The 18,999-nt window shown below is 40.9% G+C and overlaps 1 protein-coding gene across 1 annotated transcript; it reads left to right on the plus strand.

Annotated features, from left to right (window-relative positions):
- Positions 1 to 27: 27 nt before the first annotated feature.
- Positions 28 to 18,918, plus strand: LOC139147254 (DNA-directed RNA polymerase II subunit RPB3-like). Its single transcript, XM_070718282.1, has 7 exons — positions 28 to 198; positions 8,659 to 8,777; positions 9,321 to 9,373; positions 11,035 to 11,163; positions 17,326 to 17,377; positions 17,595 to 17,801; positions 18,234 to 18,918. The coding sequence occupies exons 1-7, from the start codon at positions 113 to 115 to the stop codon at positions 18,413 to 18,415; spliced, it is 828 nt and encodes a 275-aa protein (XP_070574383.1). The 5' UTR covers positions 28 to 112; the 3' UTR covers positions 18,416 to 18,918.
- The last annotated feature ends 81 nt before the right edge of the window (positions 18,919 to 18,999 follow it).

Consider the following 18,999-nt stretch of genomic DNA (forward strand, 5'->3'; position numbering starts at 1 on the left):
AGAGTAATGTACTTTGAGGGCGCTTCAACATCTGAGACTTTGCGAGGTTTAGCCATAGACACATGTTGTTGAACTGTTTTGTTTCTATCAACGTAGTTGTCGAAATTAAATCATGCCGTACGCAAATCAGCCGTCAGTACACCTCACAGAACTATCAGACGACAATGTTAAGTTCTCAGTTGAAGACACAGACCTGAGGTAGGGAAATTCCGAATTTTATTCTTCAAATCGGTAGATGTGAGATCGCAATTTGCATCAGCCATACATGTACCAGTTTATTTTGTGCAGGTGGACGAAATGCATTTTCCGCTATCATAGCAGTACAGGCGTTTTGTACCTGGACTATGTCCGGCAGGCTAATGCAATAGAGACATCGACTTGACGTCTCTATTGCAGGTAGAGTTAACTTTTCACATCCTCAGATTCAGATCCTCTAACTTCAGACGCAGATTCGAATTTACAAGCCTTTTACAATACCCATATTAACACTGTTAATAACAGTATGATTACAACATTTAAAATAATAATTTGAGTATGTGTACAAGGCAGGTATGAGAAAGAGAAAAAATTGTCTACATAAACGTTTTTGCTCAGCTAGCCCTGCGTACAGGTCTGTGTGTTCCGGCGTTATGGCCTCCGTATAACGCCGGGAACACACAGACCTGTACGCAGGGCTATTGCTCAGCAAGCTTCAACAAACAGGAGCTTACAATAGCGCTGATCGCAAATGACGTCACTGTTCTCTCTCATTAATATGCATAAATAAACATTCGTCCGCATTTTCCACATAAATGACGAAAATAAAACCTGCGAGTGTTAGAATGGCTATTTAGCGTCACACTTATTCGTGTGAATTGATGACTGAGACTACAAGCTGCAACAACAGCTGCGCATACAACGACAAAATTTGTCAGAATTTCAGCATATTTGTCCGAAAGTCGCGCGCGTGCAGCTATATTTAGTAACAAACCCGAAATCGCGATCAACGCTATTACAGATTAGCTAACTTGCTTCTTCTGACCCCGAATTCCTAATCTAGCCTGCGGTCACTGGCCTCCAACATTGATTACTTATATTCCCTCGCCATCAATATTACGAATGATGGTAAAATATGGACAGTCGATAGCCAGCATTTATATGATCGTCGCGATCTTTATCGTTCAATCGCTGTCGTGTTTATCTCTATGTATTGACTATAGAGGGCGTATATTGACACTAACTTGACGTACGTTTGTACGGCGCTTATCTGACAAAACGTTGTAAAAAGTTTTGTCAGATACAAAACATTTTGTCAGATGGGCACCGTACATACATTCCTTCTGCCGTGATTGCCTGATTGCCTACACACGTGATCACATAACAAGTGGAATCATTGCGCATCCTGTCTTCAACTGATGACATTCTGATTCTGAGATCAAAGTTTTTAAGTTCAAGATTTAAGATAGAAATAAAATAATTACTAAAGCCTTCTAAAATCTAAATTATATTTTATTTATCAGTATATTACATCATACTTTGAAAGTTGTGAAATTTGAATTCCGATTCTGCCTCTGAAGTTATAGGATCTGAGATCTGAATCTGAGAATCTGAAGGTATCTGAAGATCTGAGGATCTGAATCTGAGGATCTGAAAAGTCAACTCTACCCTCTATTGCATTACCCTGTCGGACATAGTCCTACTGACAGACACTATCCAGTGGTATGAACGCAGATACTGCTACCTAACCGTCTTTCAAAATGCACACACAGCAGGTCATGATAGAGTGACCGGACAATTTTTAAAACTGAAATCTTTTGCCAAAATCTCTTGGCACCTCTTGAAAGTGTTTGTATAAAGTCCAAATCTGGAAAAATATTTTGGCTAATTAGCATAATCACAATTTGGCAGCCTCTGGAAAATCAAAGTTTCCAAATTCTTTCCCTGAGAATATTGTAATGAGGAATAATGAGACAGTGTGACCAAAAATCGGACCCAATGTGGTTAAAATGGCTGAAAGATGACTAACTGTAAAATAATGAGTCCAGTGAAAGGTGCATTTACAGTTTCCAAATTATTTCTCTGAAAATATTATATAGGTAGATAAGTCCAGTGAAAGAAAATGGAAGATTGTCCTCACGCTGACCTTTGTGTTTCCAGTGTCATGGATACAAGCCATTGTTTCCGGTCAATGACAGGTGCACATGGGTGAAAAAGCACGTTGTTCAAGAACGGCACTATTGCAAACTTTACTGCCTGCTTTGGGAAAATCGTGGGCACTAATTTGCACTGCATAGCTGAGCCTGTTTAGAGCAGAGAACCGTTAGAAAAATGTCTAAGGTACAATTTGCCCACATGGCCATTCCTTCCGTTCTTGGAAAACGATGCCAAAAGTCATACATGTTTCAAAGTAAAAATTTCTTGAGCAGTTTATCGGAAGAAAAAACAGTTTTTGGGAAATTTTTGCATTCATCTTGACTTCCTAGTCTTCACAACATTCACTTTGAAATGCAACTATTTCCGTTCACTTCCAAGATGGAGTCCCCTCTGACTTTTGTTCACAAAGTGTGTTCGTAAACTTCAAGACTTTGTTGCCATTACCTTGTTCACAGACATAAATATGCACAACTGTTGCATACTTAAGGTGAATTTGTACAACTTATCACTACCTGAGCCCCACTTTAAGCCTTCGATTTCGAGCATTTACTTTCAGAGTTGTCGTGTCACGACACTGTTAACCCTTTTCCTGCCAAGTCCATATTTCACCACCAGGTCAAGATGGTTAAAATTAATGAAACACAACATATTCCATATGGTGTATTTTACCATGATACTGTACATTTGAAAGCTGTTGAAAACATAAATACTGTAAACTTGATTTGATTGGACTTAAGATTCTATAACAGACCAAGCCAAGTGGGTGAAAATACGTCATGTTTTGGCTCAATACCACTACGGGTCAGTCACAATCAGGGTGCGCTAGATGATTTTCATTTGTTATGGACATATATCTGCTTTTCAGACTGATATTATATTGCTTACTTGTTTCTAATAAATAGTAATAGTTGTATCTAACTTGGTCACATAAAGAAATATTGCATATATTGTGCAGGTTTGGTTGTACATCCACAAAAATGCCTTTAAAAACTGTAAAAAGTAGCGTTATGCTGTTTCACTTCAAAATGTACTTAATTTCAAAATGTTTTTTGGAACACAGTGTTAAAATTGTGGAATTTTTAGCTTACATATGTTATTGCAGAATACCTAATCTTTCTTTCACAAGTTATTTCATGTGATTATGTGCATCGGAACAGAAACTGTGGTATTTTTACCAAAACTGTAACATCGTTATGTTTTTTGTGTTTGTGACCATAAGTACATATACCTTTAGTTTATATGTAGAAAAATGGGTAAAATATTGTAATATTGAATTTAATTCCAACCTCAACATCCATGGCAAGCATTTTATACACCAACATTAAATAAAATTGCATATCGTATTGTTTTATGAATAAATGAAAATGGAGATCGATGTGGTCGGAATTTCTTGTAGCGTCCGTGACACACTCATATCTTAAGGACAACAGGAGTTATAAAAGATCTGATGTCACAGGCCTAAGTGTCAATAGGTGCCTACCTTAAATAAACAAATTACATAATTACTGTCCCTTGCATTAACTATTAATATTCCTAAAATATGGAAATGTAGCATCCGTGACGGTGTAGCGTCCGTGACGGTGTTTACTACATTATTGATAATTAATAACTATTTAAAACATTTTAAAGCAGTTAATCCACTGAAAATATAAATACTAGTGTGTATTGTGTGTACATACATGGAGTTGGGTTACAAAATGTCTTCAAGGCATAAAATTTTAAATTTGCACAAAATTGATAATAGTGTAATAAAACACTCAAAAAGTTATGTTGAGCCTCAACTGTAACAGTTAGATTGGTGTTTTTTAAGAATGCAGTAATTATATTGAATATGTTATTAGAATTCTAGTGAAAAGAACAATGAATTCTGTGCTGTATATGCATTTATTATTGTGTATTCCATTTCAATTCATTATGTCACGGATGCTACAATAAAATGCAAACATTGTTTTTCAGATTATAAGCCAATCTAAATGTGAAATAACCATCACATTTTATTGTTTTGTTATCACATTTTGAATTTTAAAAAATCAAGGGGGTAAGAAATGACATTTGTGTCAACTCTGTCTCCACCACTTTCACATATTATGAACAAGGCAGAGAGTACAAACGTAAAGTTGGCGTCATCCTCATCCTCATCCTCAGGTGACCTTGCTAGCTGACGCTAAAATGACGCTACTCAGCATCAGCTTCAGCGTCTATCCAAAGATTGCGGAGGTTACGCTACCCGATGATGGATAAATGATAAAATTTGCCCATAACTTAAGAAAATAACAACTCCATTCTTTCTCAACTTTCTTTTGAATCCTAAAACTGGTTCGCAGGTAATATTTTATCGTTAGAAATTCATATGGACTAGTTTTTTGGAAATGTTTGTAATTTTCAGTCCATGGATCCGCGGATATGTTTTTTGGTTAAGATTTTCCAAAAATTGGTGCAAAAAAGGTATACATGGTCCGAAATGTATAAAAATTGCCACCACGAGAGGTGATGGGAAAGCCCTAATTATTCAAAGGACATATAAAACAATTAACTTGTATAACTATGACTTGAGGCCTGAAAAGTCAATATATTAAACATAAAACCTTTGAACTTTAAGGAAATTAAGGGCTAAGAATGTTGCGTTATAACTACAACGTGAGAAACGGATATTGAGAGGAGAGGTAACTAAATATTATGAAATGCAAATCCCACTGTGTTTTAATTAACATTTACAGTGATATGAAACTTGGAGCACATTTTTAAAGTCGTTTTTACACTTATCATTCCATCAGACGCATTCGGGAATAATCAGATCTGACGCCGGTGGAGCTGACACTGTAGCGTCATCCTCATCCTCATTTTCGCGTGACCTCTGAGGCTGAGGATGAGGATGAGTATGACGCCAACTTTACGCTCGTCAGAGAGTACAGATATATTATAGAACAGAGGTCAAAGGTTGGCAGACTACGTCTCTGATCTCCAGCCTCACCTAGGTGTGTGTGCGCCCCATCCTGACAGGTGTTAGAACAGCTGCAAGCCATTTGGATTTCTGGGGTGGTGTGTCAGATACATTGTAGCAAATTTTATTGTGGGACCACAGGTCAAAGTTTAACAACCTGTCCCTCTAGCCTGATCTAGGTGTCTAGTTTTATCTTGGTTTTACACTTTAAGTAAGGCACAAGCAATGTTAACTTCTGTGTTTTTTGACGTATTGAAAGTTTATTACTGGTATAGACATTTTTCACATACTCCAACTGATTTTTGCAGTAGTTGCTATAGCTTTCTTGTTCAATTTAAAGAAATTGTCAATGTTTTGACACAATTTTCACAATTTAAATGTTTGATAGAGAAAGGTTTTGGAGAAAAGAGAAAGAAAAACCAGATTGTTGATTGCTTTTTATATTTCAAATTGACCTAACTTTCAAGTTTGATTTTGGTAGCGTCCGTGACAAAATTACGTGTCATACTAAACAGAAAATAATTTAGAAAGAAGTTCATTTGATTACACTGAATGGTATTAATATTGTTGCTATAGCATGGTTAATTCATGACAATAAAACTTTTAAATACAGCATACCAGCGGAAGGACATAGAGAAGTTGAAAGTCCTATTTAAAAATATGATCAATATTGTTGTATTTCTCACTAAACTTGAGGTTGTGCTTATTCATGGAAAAATTAAGTAAATCATACCAAGTATAGCTTATTTTAATGCCAATATGCATCTTTTATATTGTAATAACATAAGAAAGCATTAACAAATCATTGTTTAAAATTTTATTATGACATTTGTGTTTCATGTACAACATTTCTGTAGCGTCCGTGACACTGTGTCGACCATATAAAACAACGTGCACTGTGGTAAAACTATACGTTTACTTCACCAAATTTTAGGAAGATATGCCCCATACCATAACCTTTCAACATATTATTTAACTGGACAGTTATCATGAACTTGAAATTTTGACCTAAGTGACACACTCTAGCGCACCCTGATTGTGACTGACCCGCTATTTACTGACTTGGCTGATGGGGAAGTGATACTGTCTGACAGGAAAAGGGTTAAGGAATAGGAGGGCCTCTTGTCCGGTCACGCTAGTCATAATTGACCAAGTTGCCAATGCATCCATGGAAACACAATCAGATGTATCATACTTTCACAGACCAAGATCCAGTTGAGACTATCCCAAACTACTAGAATATTAGTCCCCACGGACACCGTCCGGGGGGACTTATAGGTTTGGTCATGTCCGTGCGTGCGTCCGTGCGTGCGTGTGTGCGTCCGTCCGTGCGTCCGTCCGTTCACGCAGATATCTCAGAGACGCCTGGAGCGATTTCGTTCAAACTTGGTACAAGGATAGTACCCTACCTCATACAGATGCACATCGATTTGTTTCACAATGCGATCAAATTTGGCCGTGTTAGAGGACTTTTTAGTTTTCACCTCCATATTAGACTCCCATACGTGTATAAGGCAGTCCATAGACTCCCATGTATAAGGCAGTCCATAGACTCCCCTGTATAAGGCAGTCCATAGACTCCCATGTATAGGCAGTCCATAGACTCCCATGTATAAGGCAGTCCATAGACTCCCATGTATAAGGCAGTCCATAGACTCCCATGTATAAGGCAGTCCATAGACTCCCATGTATAAGGCCAAGAAAAATAAAAATTTAGTTTCTCATCATATTCATATTGCAAAAAGGATGCAGTTACACAGTTTTTAGTCCCAAAGATAAAGTCAAGGGGGCTTTTAGATTGGGTCATGTCCGTCCGTGAGTCCATCCATGAGTCCATCCGTTCACGCAGATATCTCAGACACTTTGACAAAATGTCACGTGACCTTGGTGACCTTTGACCTCGAATATACATATTTGTCCATAACTCAGTAACCACAAGTCCTAAACCTTTCATATATGGTATGATGGGACACCCTATGACACCACATATTGTACCTCATTAATTATGTGCATATCTAATTTTGAGTGAGCCAATAGAGCTAGAGGTCTGATTTTTTGTATATATGGATAACTTAGCAATAAAATTTTTTTGACAAAATGTCACGTGACCTCGGTGACCTTTGACCTCAAATATACATATTTGTGCATAACTCAGTAACGACAAGTGCTACACCCTTCATATTTGGTATGATGGGACACCTTATGACGCCACATATTGTACCTCATTAATTATGTGCACATCTAACTTTGAGCAAGCAAATAGAGCTAGAGGTCTGATTTTTGGTATATAGGGATAACTTAGCACTACAATTTTTTTGACAAAATGTCACGTGACCTCGGTGACCTTTGACCTCAAATATACATATTTGTCCATAACTCAGGAACCACAAGTGGTACACCCTTCATATATGGTATGATGGGACAGCTTATGACGCCACATATTGTACCTCATCAATTATGCGCATATCTAATTTTGAGCGAGCCAATAGAGCTAGAGGTCTGATTTTTGGTATATAGGGATAACTTAGCACTACAATCTTTTTGACAAAATGTCATGTGACCTCGGTGACCTTTGACCTCAAATATACATATTTGTCCATAACTCAGTAAGCACAAGTGGTACACCCTTCATATATGGTATGATGGGACACCTTATGACGCCACATATTGTACCTCATCAATTATGCGCATGTCTAATTTTGAGCGAGCCAATAGAGCTAGAGGTCTGATTTTTGGTATATAGGGATAATTTAGCACTACAATTTTTTGACAAAATGTCATGTGACCTTGGTGACCTTTGACCTCAAATATACATATTTGTCCATAACTCAGTAACCACAAGTGCTACACCCTTCATATATGGTATGATGGGAGACCTGATGATGCTTCATACTGTACCTCATTAATTATGCATATATCTAATTCTGAGCAAACCCATAGAGCTGGATGTCTGTCATACATATGCACATAGATTTGTTCTGTGATACGATCCAATAAGGCCGCCATGTGGCCATTGTATTACGATTCTTTCATGTCCTGAACTACAGCTCAGACATGTCTCAAGCGAATTTATTCAAAAGTATTTTATCACAGACCTAATGAAGAGGACTCTATCCTCTCTGAGTACCTGTAATCAAAGTACCCATTAACAAGTGGGGACTGTGTCATCAACGATGACTTGTTTTTTCTGTGTTAGGGAAATCATTTGACCCTGTCCACTTGGTAGACTCACTGTTGGTGAAGGATATGTGATTAAAAATGAATGACAGAGCCTCATGTAAAAGTGAGTTCAGGGCCTGTGATATCAACCAGAAAGAAGAAATTCCAACGCATCTCCATCACCATAACAGTGTTTCCCACTTTCCATATCGAATACTCATCATAATCTTTCGTGTCAGCTTGGACAAGTATCTGACGGACAAGTATCTTCCCAGTGCAAATATGGATGTGTATTTCAAATTTCAAAATTGAACCAGTATAGTTATATACAGTGCTAGGGAAAAGTGATAACATTTCACAGGCATTGAATTTCAATCTGACTATGTCACAACAAACGATCCAACCATGTTTCCCTGTTATTTCAGTGTGGCCAATGCATTGCGAAGGGTGTTCATTGCAGAGGTGCCTACACTTGCCATAGATTGGATACAAGTAGAAGCCAATTCCTCAGTGTTACATGATCAGTTCATATCACATCGCGTAGGTAAGCACAATATATCAAAGAAGCTGCATCAATAAGTGTTCAGACTACAATTTGTATCTGTGACCTATGCCAAGCTGAATCTCATTGTACCTGTCTGTGCCCTAATCGGCTCAAAAGGTTCAAGTATCAGAGAATTATGATAAGTGTAATATTTGAAATATAAGAATTTGTATAAACCAATGATGGATGGACGAGGGTCAAATCAAATGCAACCTGAGGAATGGGATTACTAGTACTTCCAACATAGCATGGTTTGAACCATAACCTTGAATCAAGCTGTTATCATACATCAACCTAGGCATGGTCCCTTCACAAACTGTGGCAGCAATTCTTAGATGATAGTGAATCTCTGATAAAAGTAATATTTCTAAGATGTCGACATGTCACCGGCAGAAGGTCAAAAGCAGAAATGTTTAGGATTACTGCCTTTGAATTTATTTGTTGAACAATATCCCCACCTTCCGAACCCCCATACGAGTGTACAGATAGATATAAGGGAATTGTTTCAGTGTCCTGTAATTTATGGTTTTATTTGCTCCACAGGGCTCATTCCTATGACAAGTGATGATATTGTGGACAGAATGCAATATTCAAGAGTAAGTAGTCGTTTCTAGTTCAAAGTTCAAATGGTAGTCACTAGCTTCCTTTGTATTTAGTGATTCCTGTTTGCATTGAGTACCAGTAATCAACTTCTCTTATACAAACTGTTTTGTATTTAGTGATTCCTGTTTACATTGAGTACCAGTAATCAACTTCTCTTATACAAACTGTTTTGTATTTAGTGATTCCTGTTTGCATTGAGTACCAGTAATCAACTTCTCTTATACAAACTGTTTTGTATTTAGTGATTCCTGTTTACATTGAGTACCAGTAATCAACTTCTCTTATACAAAACTGTTTTGTATTTAGTGATTCCTGTTTGCATTGAGTACCAGTAATCAACTTCTCTTATACAAACTGTTTTGTATTTAGTGATTCCTGTTTGCATTGAGTACCAGTAATCAACTTCTCTTATACAAACTGTTTTGTATTTAGTGATTCCTGTTTGCATTGAGTACCAGTAATCAACTTCTCTTATACAAACTGTTTTGTATTTAGTGATTCCTGTTTGCATTGAGTACCAGTAATCAACTTCTCTTATACAAACTGTTTTGTATTTAGTGATTCCTGTTTACATTGAGTACCAGTAATCAACTTCTCTTATACAAACTGTTTTGTATTTAGTGATTCCTGTTTGCATTGAGTACCAGTAATCAACTTCTCTTATACAAACTGTTTTGTATTTAGTGATTCCTGTTTGCATTGAGTACCAGTAATCAACTTCTCTTATACAAACTGTTTTGTATTTAGTGATTCCTGTTTGCATTGAGTACCAGTAATCAACTTCTCTTATACAAACTGTTTTGTATTTAGTGATTCCTGTTTACATTGAGTACCAGTAATCAACTTCTCTTATACAAACTGTTTTGTATTTAGTGATTCCTGTTTGCATTGAGTACCAGTAATCAACTTCTCTTATACAAACTGTTTTGTATTTAGTGATTCCTGTTTACATTGAGTACCAGTAATCAACTTCTCTTATACAAACTGTTTTGTATTTAGTGATTCCTGTTTGCATTGAGTACCAGTAATCAACTTCTCTTATACAAACTGTTTTGTATTTAGTGATTCCTGTTTGCATTGAGTACCAGTAATCAACTTCTCTTATACAAACTGTTTTGTATTTAGTGATTCCTGTTTACATTGAGTACCAGTAATCAACTTCTCTTATACAAACTGTTTTGTATTTAGTGATTCCTGTTTGCATTGAGTACCAGTAATCAACTTCTCTTATACAAACTGTTTTGTATTAGTGATTCCTGTTTACATTGAGTACCAGTAATCAACTTCTCTTATACAAACTGTTTTGTATTTAGTGATTCCTGTTTGCATTGAGTACCAGTAATCAACTTCTCTTATACAAACTGTTTTGTATTTAGTGATTCCTGTTTGCATTGAGTACCAGTAATCAACTTCTCTTATACAAACTGTTTTGTATTTAGTGATTCCTGTTTGCATTGAGTACCAGTAATCAACTTCTCTTATACAACGTGTTCTAGGCAAGAGATGCAGCAGAGCGTATTTCTAGAAGACTTTGATATTTCCAAGAGAAAGATGCCATGTTAGATTAGAGTAATCCATTTGAGATGTAAATGCATACAAGTTGCATCATCTTAGTAGAGCTCAGTCAGTGTTTTTCTGTTCTATCAACATGTAGGATTGTACTTGTGATGAGTTTTGTCCAGATTGTTCCGTGGAGTTCACTTTGGATGTGAAATGTACAGATGATCAAACCAGACACGTTACTAGCAGAGACTTGATGTCCATTAATCCCAGGGTTGTACCAGTAAGTCAAGTTACCTATACTTCTCTGACTTTTAAACCTCTTCATATGTGCTAAGCCAGACTCTTGGTTGTCTGACTCAAGGCCTAGTCACCGTGCCTGTTCCTTACAGCTACTAGGATAAGTGGTGAAGTCTTGTGAATCATGAAGTACTTAACAGTTGGTCTGATAAAAGTCTAAGTATCAACATATCAACATAATGTTGCTGCACAAAAGTGAATCGTAATTCATTAGGTCAAATTTAGAGAAACATTTAATCTAAATCTTGTCAAATCGCACAAAGAGAAATGTTTTGACATGATACACCCTTTTCAGACAAATATACTTGTCTAATTGATATGTTGCATATTTCCTTCAAAATCCCGTGAAAGTTTGTTTTGAGCGTAATCTTACCAGAAAGGCTTCACATCTACTAGATTAACAGAAACAGAACTTTGTGATTTGCATTGCATGAGAGTTGTGTTCTTAATGTGTAGACTGAGTACATCGTTTTAAGGTAGGTGGGTGTAACTGAATTCTCCAGCACTATTTTAACCCTTTTCCTGCCAAGTCGGTGAAAATCCGCTTGAAAATTCGGTGTAGCTAGAATCTGAGCAGCCACGGCCGTTATCCTGCCAAGGCGGTGGAAATCGGGCTACTTTTTGGTACCCCTTTCCTGCCTAGTCGACGGAACTACGTGTAGCAAACCCTTGCTCGCGCTAGGGGTCGTTCGAGGACAGGTTTTGGGCGAGGAACGGCGTTTGCTCTCGAAATGGGTTCACAGAGAGTCCAACGACAGGGAAAGGTGCGGAAGCTACCCAGCCAGTCCCCCACCCCGGTGGGGGACTGGTTTTTTTTTGGGGGACGAGTAGCGTACTTGGCAGGTTAGCACGTTGACGTATTCTAGCGGAGTTTGGGGTAACTTGGCTCTGAGGCACTACATAGATTGCGGCCGAAATTGACCGTCTCGGCAACGCTAATCTGTAAGGCAACCGCCTAAGACCGCCTCAGCTGGCGGTGCAATTTTTTGCCAATGGTGCGAGACGAAAATCACGGACTTGGTCCTGATTGACGGGAAGTGCGGACGGATTTGACGGACTCGGCTTTCTCGAAGGCAACCGCCTAAGACCGCCTCAGCTGGCGGTGCAATTTTTTGCCAATGGTGCGAGACGAAAATCACGGACTTGGTCCTGATTGACGGGAAGTGCGGACGGATTTGACGGACTCGGCTTGATTAGTCCCTGACATGGAACTGATCCGAACGGACTTGAGCGACATTTGTGAAGGGTAACCACCGCTTTTAACCGACTTGTTACCTTCTCGAAAAGACTACCCACTCAGATGTCGGACGTTGTCGGCTGCACTTGGCTCTAGACGTTCAAGCCGTGCAACGAAACACACCGCCTCAGCCTTGCCATTCAGGAACATGGCCTCAAAATTTGATACCATTGTTCACCGACTTGGCGGCTGCGGTTAGGTGCGTGAACCGTTGTTCACCGACTTGTTACGCCTATGTTGTCCCTGTGAAGTTCGGCTAACGGCCGAGTCTAACGGGAGTTGGCAGACCTGTGTTTGGTTTATACCGTAGTATGACCGACTCAGGTAGAGGGACCTGTCGGTATATTCCGAGTTTTACGCACTCGGGCGTCAATGACGGGTCGTCATCACCGCTGATGACGTAGACGTGCTGGCCACGTTATTTGAAGGAGCCATGTTTGCCCAACGGACGAGGCCGAGACAGCCGTTGACAATTTTGGCATCCTTCATCTTTGACCGCCTTAGTTGGGTAAGCCGCTCGGCAGGCGACGGTTATGACCTAAACAAGCCGCTGAAGCACTGTTCGTTGCCGTACAAGAACGAGACGGCCAGTCCATTACTGCTTAATGGGCAATCTGTCGGGTTGGCTTGTCACCGACTTGGATGACAATACGCCCTGCGCAGGCGTACTTAGAAGGGACATGAGGTTAAAGATACGGGTTTCCCACCCGTACTAAACATGGGCTTGGGGCAACGTCCTTGGGTGGCAGGTGCGCATGCCACGTACCCAGCTGGACGGAATGTCAAGTTGAGATGCTAATGACATTGACTATGTTATGCTAAGTGCTCGATTGATTTGCATCGCAAATGAATATTATTAGCATATCAAATGGTGCGGACAGGCAATTTACATGACGGGTAGGAATGTCAGCGCCGGTTGTGGACTGATTGCTGTAGGTCCATTATAATAACAGGTGGATGCATATATTAACACCCCTGCGTCCAATCATGTCCAGGGCTTTGTTTCCCTGTGGCTTTAAAAGGGAGGGACCTGCTAGTCTGTCGACACTGTTCCAGACATGAGCTTGACGGACCGCAAAAGTTTTCTGAAGGCGAGCAGACGACTGAAGCTCAAAGATGCAGAGTCTCCGGGCGGTAGTGGTAGCGATCGTTGTGATGTCCCTAGTAAACGTTCTAAGAAGTCGGGCAAGAAACGCTCCCGTAAGGCGAAGCCATCTCCGGCTGAAAAACCCAGTGGTAAGCGTAAACGTAAGACCGATCGTTCTGCCGATGAGGATGATGACGGGTCACCGGTTGCCAGTGGTTCTCACCTGGCTGCTCCGGGAGAGACTACTTCACCTGCAGAGACTACATCTGCTCTTGTGGGAGATACTTCACCTGCACAGACTACGTCTGCTGCTGCTAGTGAGACAGTGAGTAATGAGACGGCTGATGCCATTGGTTCTCCCCCGGCTGCTCCGGGAGAGACACCACCTGTTGCTACTATGAGCCCTCATCCTGCGTCAGGAGAGGTTCCTGTGCCCAGTGCGAAAGAGCTTGAGTCCTCGTCATCAGCAGAGGCTGCCGAGCCCGCTCCTGCCATAGTTTCGTGTGCTGCGATGTCCCCGCCGAAAAAGATAGTGCGGAGGGTTCGTTATCAGGATAGCCCACCTGATTTTGAGCCAGATATGATCCTTGATGCTACTACGGGCGAGTTCAGGCCCAGACGCCCAGACGACGGTGATATCACCGCTGAGTCCGACTCGGAGGTTGACGAGGATGCGGCAGAGGACGATGACTTTTATGACAGGCAGTACGTAGGTGAGGCAAGCTCTGACGACGATGATGACGTTGCTGCTGTGTTGGCGGAGGACGACACACCTCCTGTCTGGCGTATGTCGGAGACTACCGATGCTAATATATTTGAGGAGACCGATTTTGACCATGAGAGAGGACCGACTTTCACCTTGCCCAGCCACGCCCGTGAGCTCGATTACTTTTTTAAGTTTATTCCAGCTACACTGATCAGATTGGCCAAGGACGAGACTAATAAATACGCCAAATTCCACCAGCGACATATCGCTAGGAAAATAGATAAATACTGGCGTAACGCTGACTACCGAGAGGTGCAGGCGTTCATTGGCGTCTTAGTCTGTATGGGTATCGACCGTAAATCATCAGTGGAGGATTATTGGTCTAGCGATCCCTTTCTGAGAAACCAGGGTATTTCTACTGTGATTACCCGCAGTCGCTTTCAGCAGCTTATGCGATACTTTCATCTGGCAGACCCAGAGAACGATCCACGTCGTGATCCTGATGAGGCACGCCGCCGACGTCGGTGTCAGGAGGATCCCCTGTATAAAATCAATCCATGGATGGAGCCCATAGTTGACCGGTGCGTAAATAATTATAAGATGGGTAGAGAGATCTCCATCGACGAGGGCATGGTGCGATTTAAGGGCCGTTCTAAATTTAAGCAGAGATTACCGCATAAGCCTGATCGAGACGGTTTCAAGATATGGCAGCTGTGCGACTCCACCACTGCATACATAGCTAACTTTGCACCGTACCTAGGTGTGAAATATCGGGATCGGACTGATGGGAGACGGCAGGAGCGAGGTGTGGTGAAAAGAATTACGATGGAGCTGGTCCAGCCATTCTGTGGATATAATCACAGCCTATTCTGTGATAGCCTGTTTAGCACGGTCGTTACTGCTAGAGAGCTGATGGAGACCGGGATCTACATGGTCGGGAGTTTCAACCGCCGTAATCGTCGCACCATGCCCCCTCAATTAATTCCGCCGGGTAAGAGGAAGCGCCTTCCTCTGTCTGTTGGGGATATGAAAGCCACGACCAGAACGGACTCTCGTCTTAACATCACTGCTTATCAGGATAGTAACGCTCAGGTGCTGATCTTGAATACGGTCTATCCACCCTTGGAGTGCGTGCCAGTGGGGGAGGGAGACGAGCGGCGACAAGTGCCTCTGTCGCTGTATAATTATCGCCGGTACATGGGAGGCGTCGACCGAGCCAACCAGAAGCGCAAGTACTTTCACACTGGGCGCAAGAACCACAGATGGTGGACATATCTGGCATGTTACCTGATTGATGTTGCCCTGGTAAATGCATATATATGCTTCAAGCATGTACACCCTGATAGTAAGCTGACCCATAAGATGTTTCATCTGCGTGTCGGGAAACAACTCATTGGCGGTTATTGTGGGCGATCGCAGCCCAGTGTGAGAGAGGTCGAGGCCACTGTTTCTCTTGCCTCGTACATCAATCCACAAAATCAGCCGATGCACGTTGTCAGCCGTTTGGAGGGGCGGCAGAAATGCTGTAAAGTATGTAGCAGAGAGGGTAAGACCACTGCGAGCGGACGACTGTCTGAGACGTCCAAAGGATGTAGTCTGTGCGGGGTTCATCTTCACGAGGGCGAGTGTTTTGCGGCTTTTCATCATCGCATGATGCTACGAGGTAAGAGGAGCATTGGCGTGCAGACCTCTACTCACACAGCCCCGACGACACCCATCAGCAAGAGAACCCGACGTAAATAACGGACAGGGGACAGCTTCGCCTAACAGTGGCTTGACTGTATTCTGAACACGGACCATGATCACATTTTGAGCACGGTTGTGCCGTTTGTTTGTGCTTTACGATCCCGCTGATTGTAATTGAAACACGGATTATTTTGTACAATCCCCCGATTGTAATCTTTGTAACACGGACCATGCACTCGGACGTCGAGACAGACTCTGAGATTTATTATTCGGCATAATGTAAATTATTCCCGAATAAAATACTATCTATGGATCGCATATTTTCGTTTTGTTTTGTTTGTTTAGACGGATTATTTTGTACAATTCCCCCTATTATAATTTTGAAACACGGATCTGCCACCCCGATTGTAATTTTTGAAACACGGACATGCACTCGGACGTCGAGACAGACTCCGAGATTTATTGTTCGGCATAATGTAAATTATTCCCGAATAAAATACTATCTATGGATCGCATATTTTCGTTTGTTTTGTTTTACCCCACTTTCGTTTTTGGCAGATCCGTAAGGACGCTATAGTAATGGATGAACGTGCGTTGTATCACGTGGGAGGGGCACAGCCCAACGGAGGCTGTGCTCGTGCGACGTAGACGTTGTACCAACCATCTGTCGTTGGGGTTAGTGCATAGAGCAGTTGCACTGTCCAGAGCTAAGGTGGTACAAAACTGCACCTTAGTAACAACTGCACAACTAACGTGTTAGGAAACGGTAACACTAACGAGCTAAGTGTTCACTGAACTGGCCAAACTACGTACACGCCTTCCTTCAATGGCGGAACTATGTCGTTGACACTACGTCAAAGCAGACTGCAATGTGCGACTCTTCCAAGTCGTTCAAAGTACGTGGCCAAGTGACACAACCCAGGGGAAACAGGACAGGTTTGAGGGTGCTCCCGCACCCATAGCACTAACCCCTGGGTCTTCTACTAACCCACGAGAGAGGTGACGTTTCCCCGGTGTGGCCGTGCGTGCCGGCGAACGAGCTTTACTTCCGCGAAAGTAAGCTAGAAAAGGGCATAAAAGTGCACGTCCCCCGGGGCAAACAACGCCCGTGACCTCGTCATTTTCTGGACACAACCTCATCAGCGTTGCCCCTCTATACGGGCATGCAAAAATTTTGAAGTCTAACACGTATATGGTCGGTAATCGTACCCCGAAAATGCGGTATTTTCCCGCCAAATGCCTGGCAGGAAAGCGTGCAGGAGAGCCTATCTTCTGTAGACACGGAAAAGGGGGCCGGTTTTGACCGACTTGGCAGGATAACGGACAGGGGCGCTCGGCAGGAAAAGGGTTAAAGATGAATCATAACCACATATTTGTGTCAAGAAATGGAAATCAAAACGCCCCATGAATATATTTCCATCTCTCACAGGTGACATCAAGACATAGAGATGATGAGGCTAGTGATTATGGTGACAATGATGGTGAGTGTGAAATTTGGTTGGTCACTTTGTGAACACATGGAATATGATCAAATTGTTTGTTGATCAGCATTGTTTATGCAAATAAACCAGAAATTTCCTGCCTTATTTTTTACTCTACATACGAAGTAAAATTCATTTTTCATTAGTGATTGTTAATCTATTCTCTGTGATAGTTTCAAATTGTCTTATTTTCTTGTTTTTTTTCCCTCATTTCAAGACATCCTCATTGTGAAATTGCGTAAAGGACAGGAGTTGAAACTTAAAGCATTTGCAAGAAAAGGCTTTGCAAAGGAGCATGCCAAGTGGAATCCAACGGCTGGTGTGGCATTTGAATATGATCCAGACAATGCATTCCGACACACAGTCTATCCAAAACCTGAGGAATGGCCAAAGAGTGAATACAGCGAACTAGATGAAGATCAGTGTAAGTTTTGCTGTCGGTAAAAAATCATCTTTGAGCAAACGTGTGAATTTTCACAGTTGAGTTCTAATCCAGAAATCATATTCAGCTACATGTAAGTCCAACATAGAAACAACTCACAGAAGTAGGGTCCTTTATTTTCATTTGATAATGCCATTAATGCTGGGATTAATAACTACTGGGAAGCTGATACTATTTTGAAGATTGTGAACTGCAAAACATGGTTTGGTTAATATTTCACATATTTCAAAGATTGGCAAAATCAATAAACTGACATTCCAAGTACAAATGTGAAATTAATTGTGCAATGCAGTTGTGTAGCAAAATGATGAAACCTGCAGAAAAACTACTTGGGTTTTCCTCAGCAGAATTCAAAACAGCAGGAGAAGTAGTATTCCAAAAAGTTCTAATTGTTTTGTTTTCATATCTCCACAGATCAAGCCAAATTCGATTCAATGGGGAAACCCAACAAGTTCTTCCTGAATGTGGAATCATGTGGAGCACTGAGACCGGAGAACATTGTGTTGACGGGATTGTCAATTCTCAAAAAGAAACTCAGTGATCTACAAACACAGCACAGTCATGAGATGCAGAGTGATGTTTTAACCATCAACTGAGAATGTAGAATTCTACTTGTTTTGGATTAAGTGAACTGAAAGGACCTTCAGTGAACTGAAAGGACTGAGAGGAAAGAAACAATATTTGTATACTATAGTGCTTCTGGAAATCATTGTGTAAGTTCACAATTTTACAGTGCAAACATGCCACACTCCAGAATTACATTCTGTATTGTATCCAGTTGTCAATATTTGTCTCATTCCATTTTCCTGTATGTATGTTCAACACATCAGAAGTATGTCTGTGAGAGGATCAGATATATAATCCAGAAACACATGTAAGTTGCAATGCTCCAATAACAATATGTCTGGAAAAACTAGCTGACATAGTTCTAAAGTCAACATGTGTTGTCAGCTTTGTGAATGACAAGAGAATCATCAACATTATGAATCAGCATAATAAACTTTCTGTGATGCAATCACTGCAGTCAGAGATATAATTGCCGTATTCAGTTATGTCATTGTTGCTTTTCTTTTTGAATAAACACCACATATTTCCCTAACTTTAAGATTGGCAAGTGTTTCTTACTGAGATTGTGATAGAGCTCTTATAGTTTTGTCCTGATGTTATTGTTTTGGTGTGT

The sequence above is a fragment of the Ptychodera flava genome, chromosome 13 (assembly GCF_041260155.1).
Source record: "Ptychodera flava strain L36383 chromosome 13, AS_Pfla_20210202, whole genome shotgun sequence".
In the NCBI taxonomy this organism is placed as follows: Eukaryota; Metazoa; Hemichordata; class Enteropneusta; family Ptychoderidae; genus Ptychodera; species Ptychodera flava.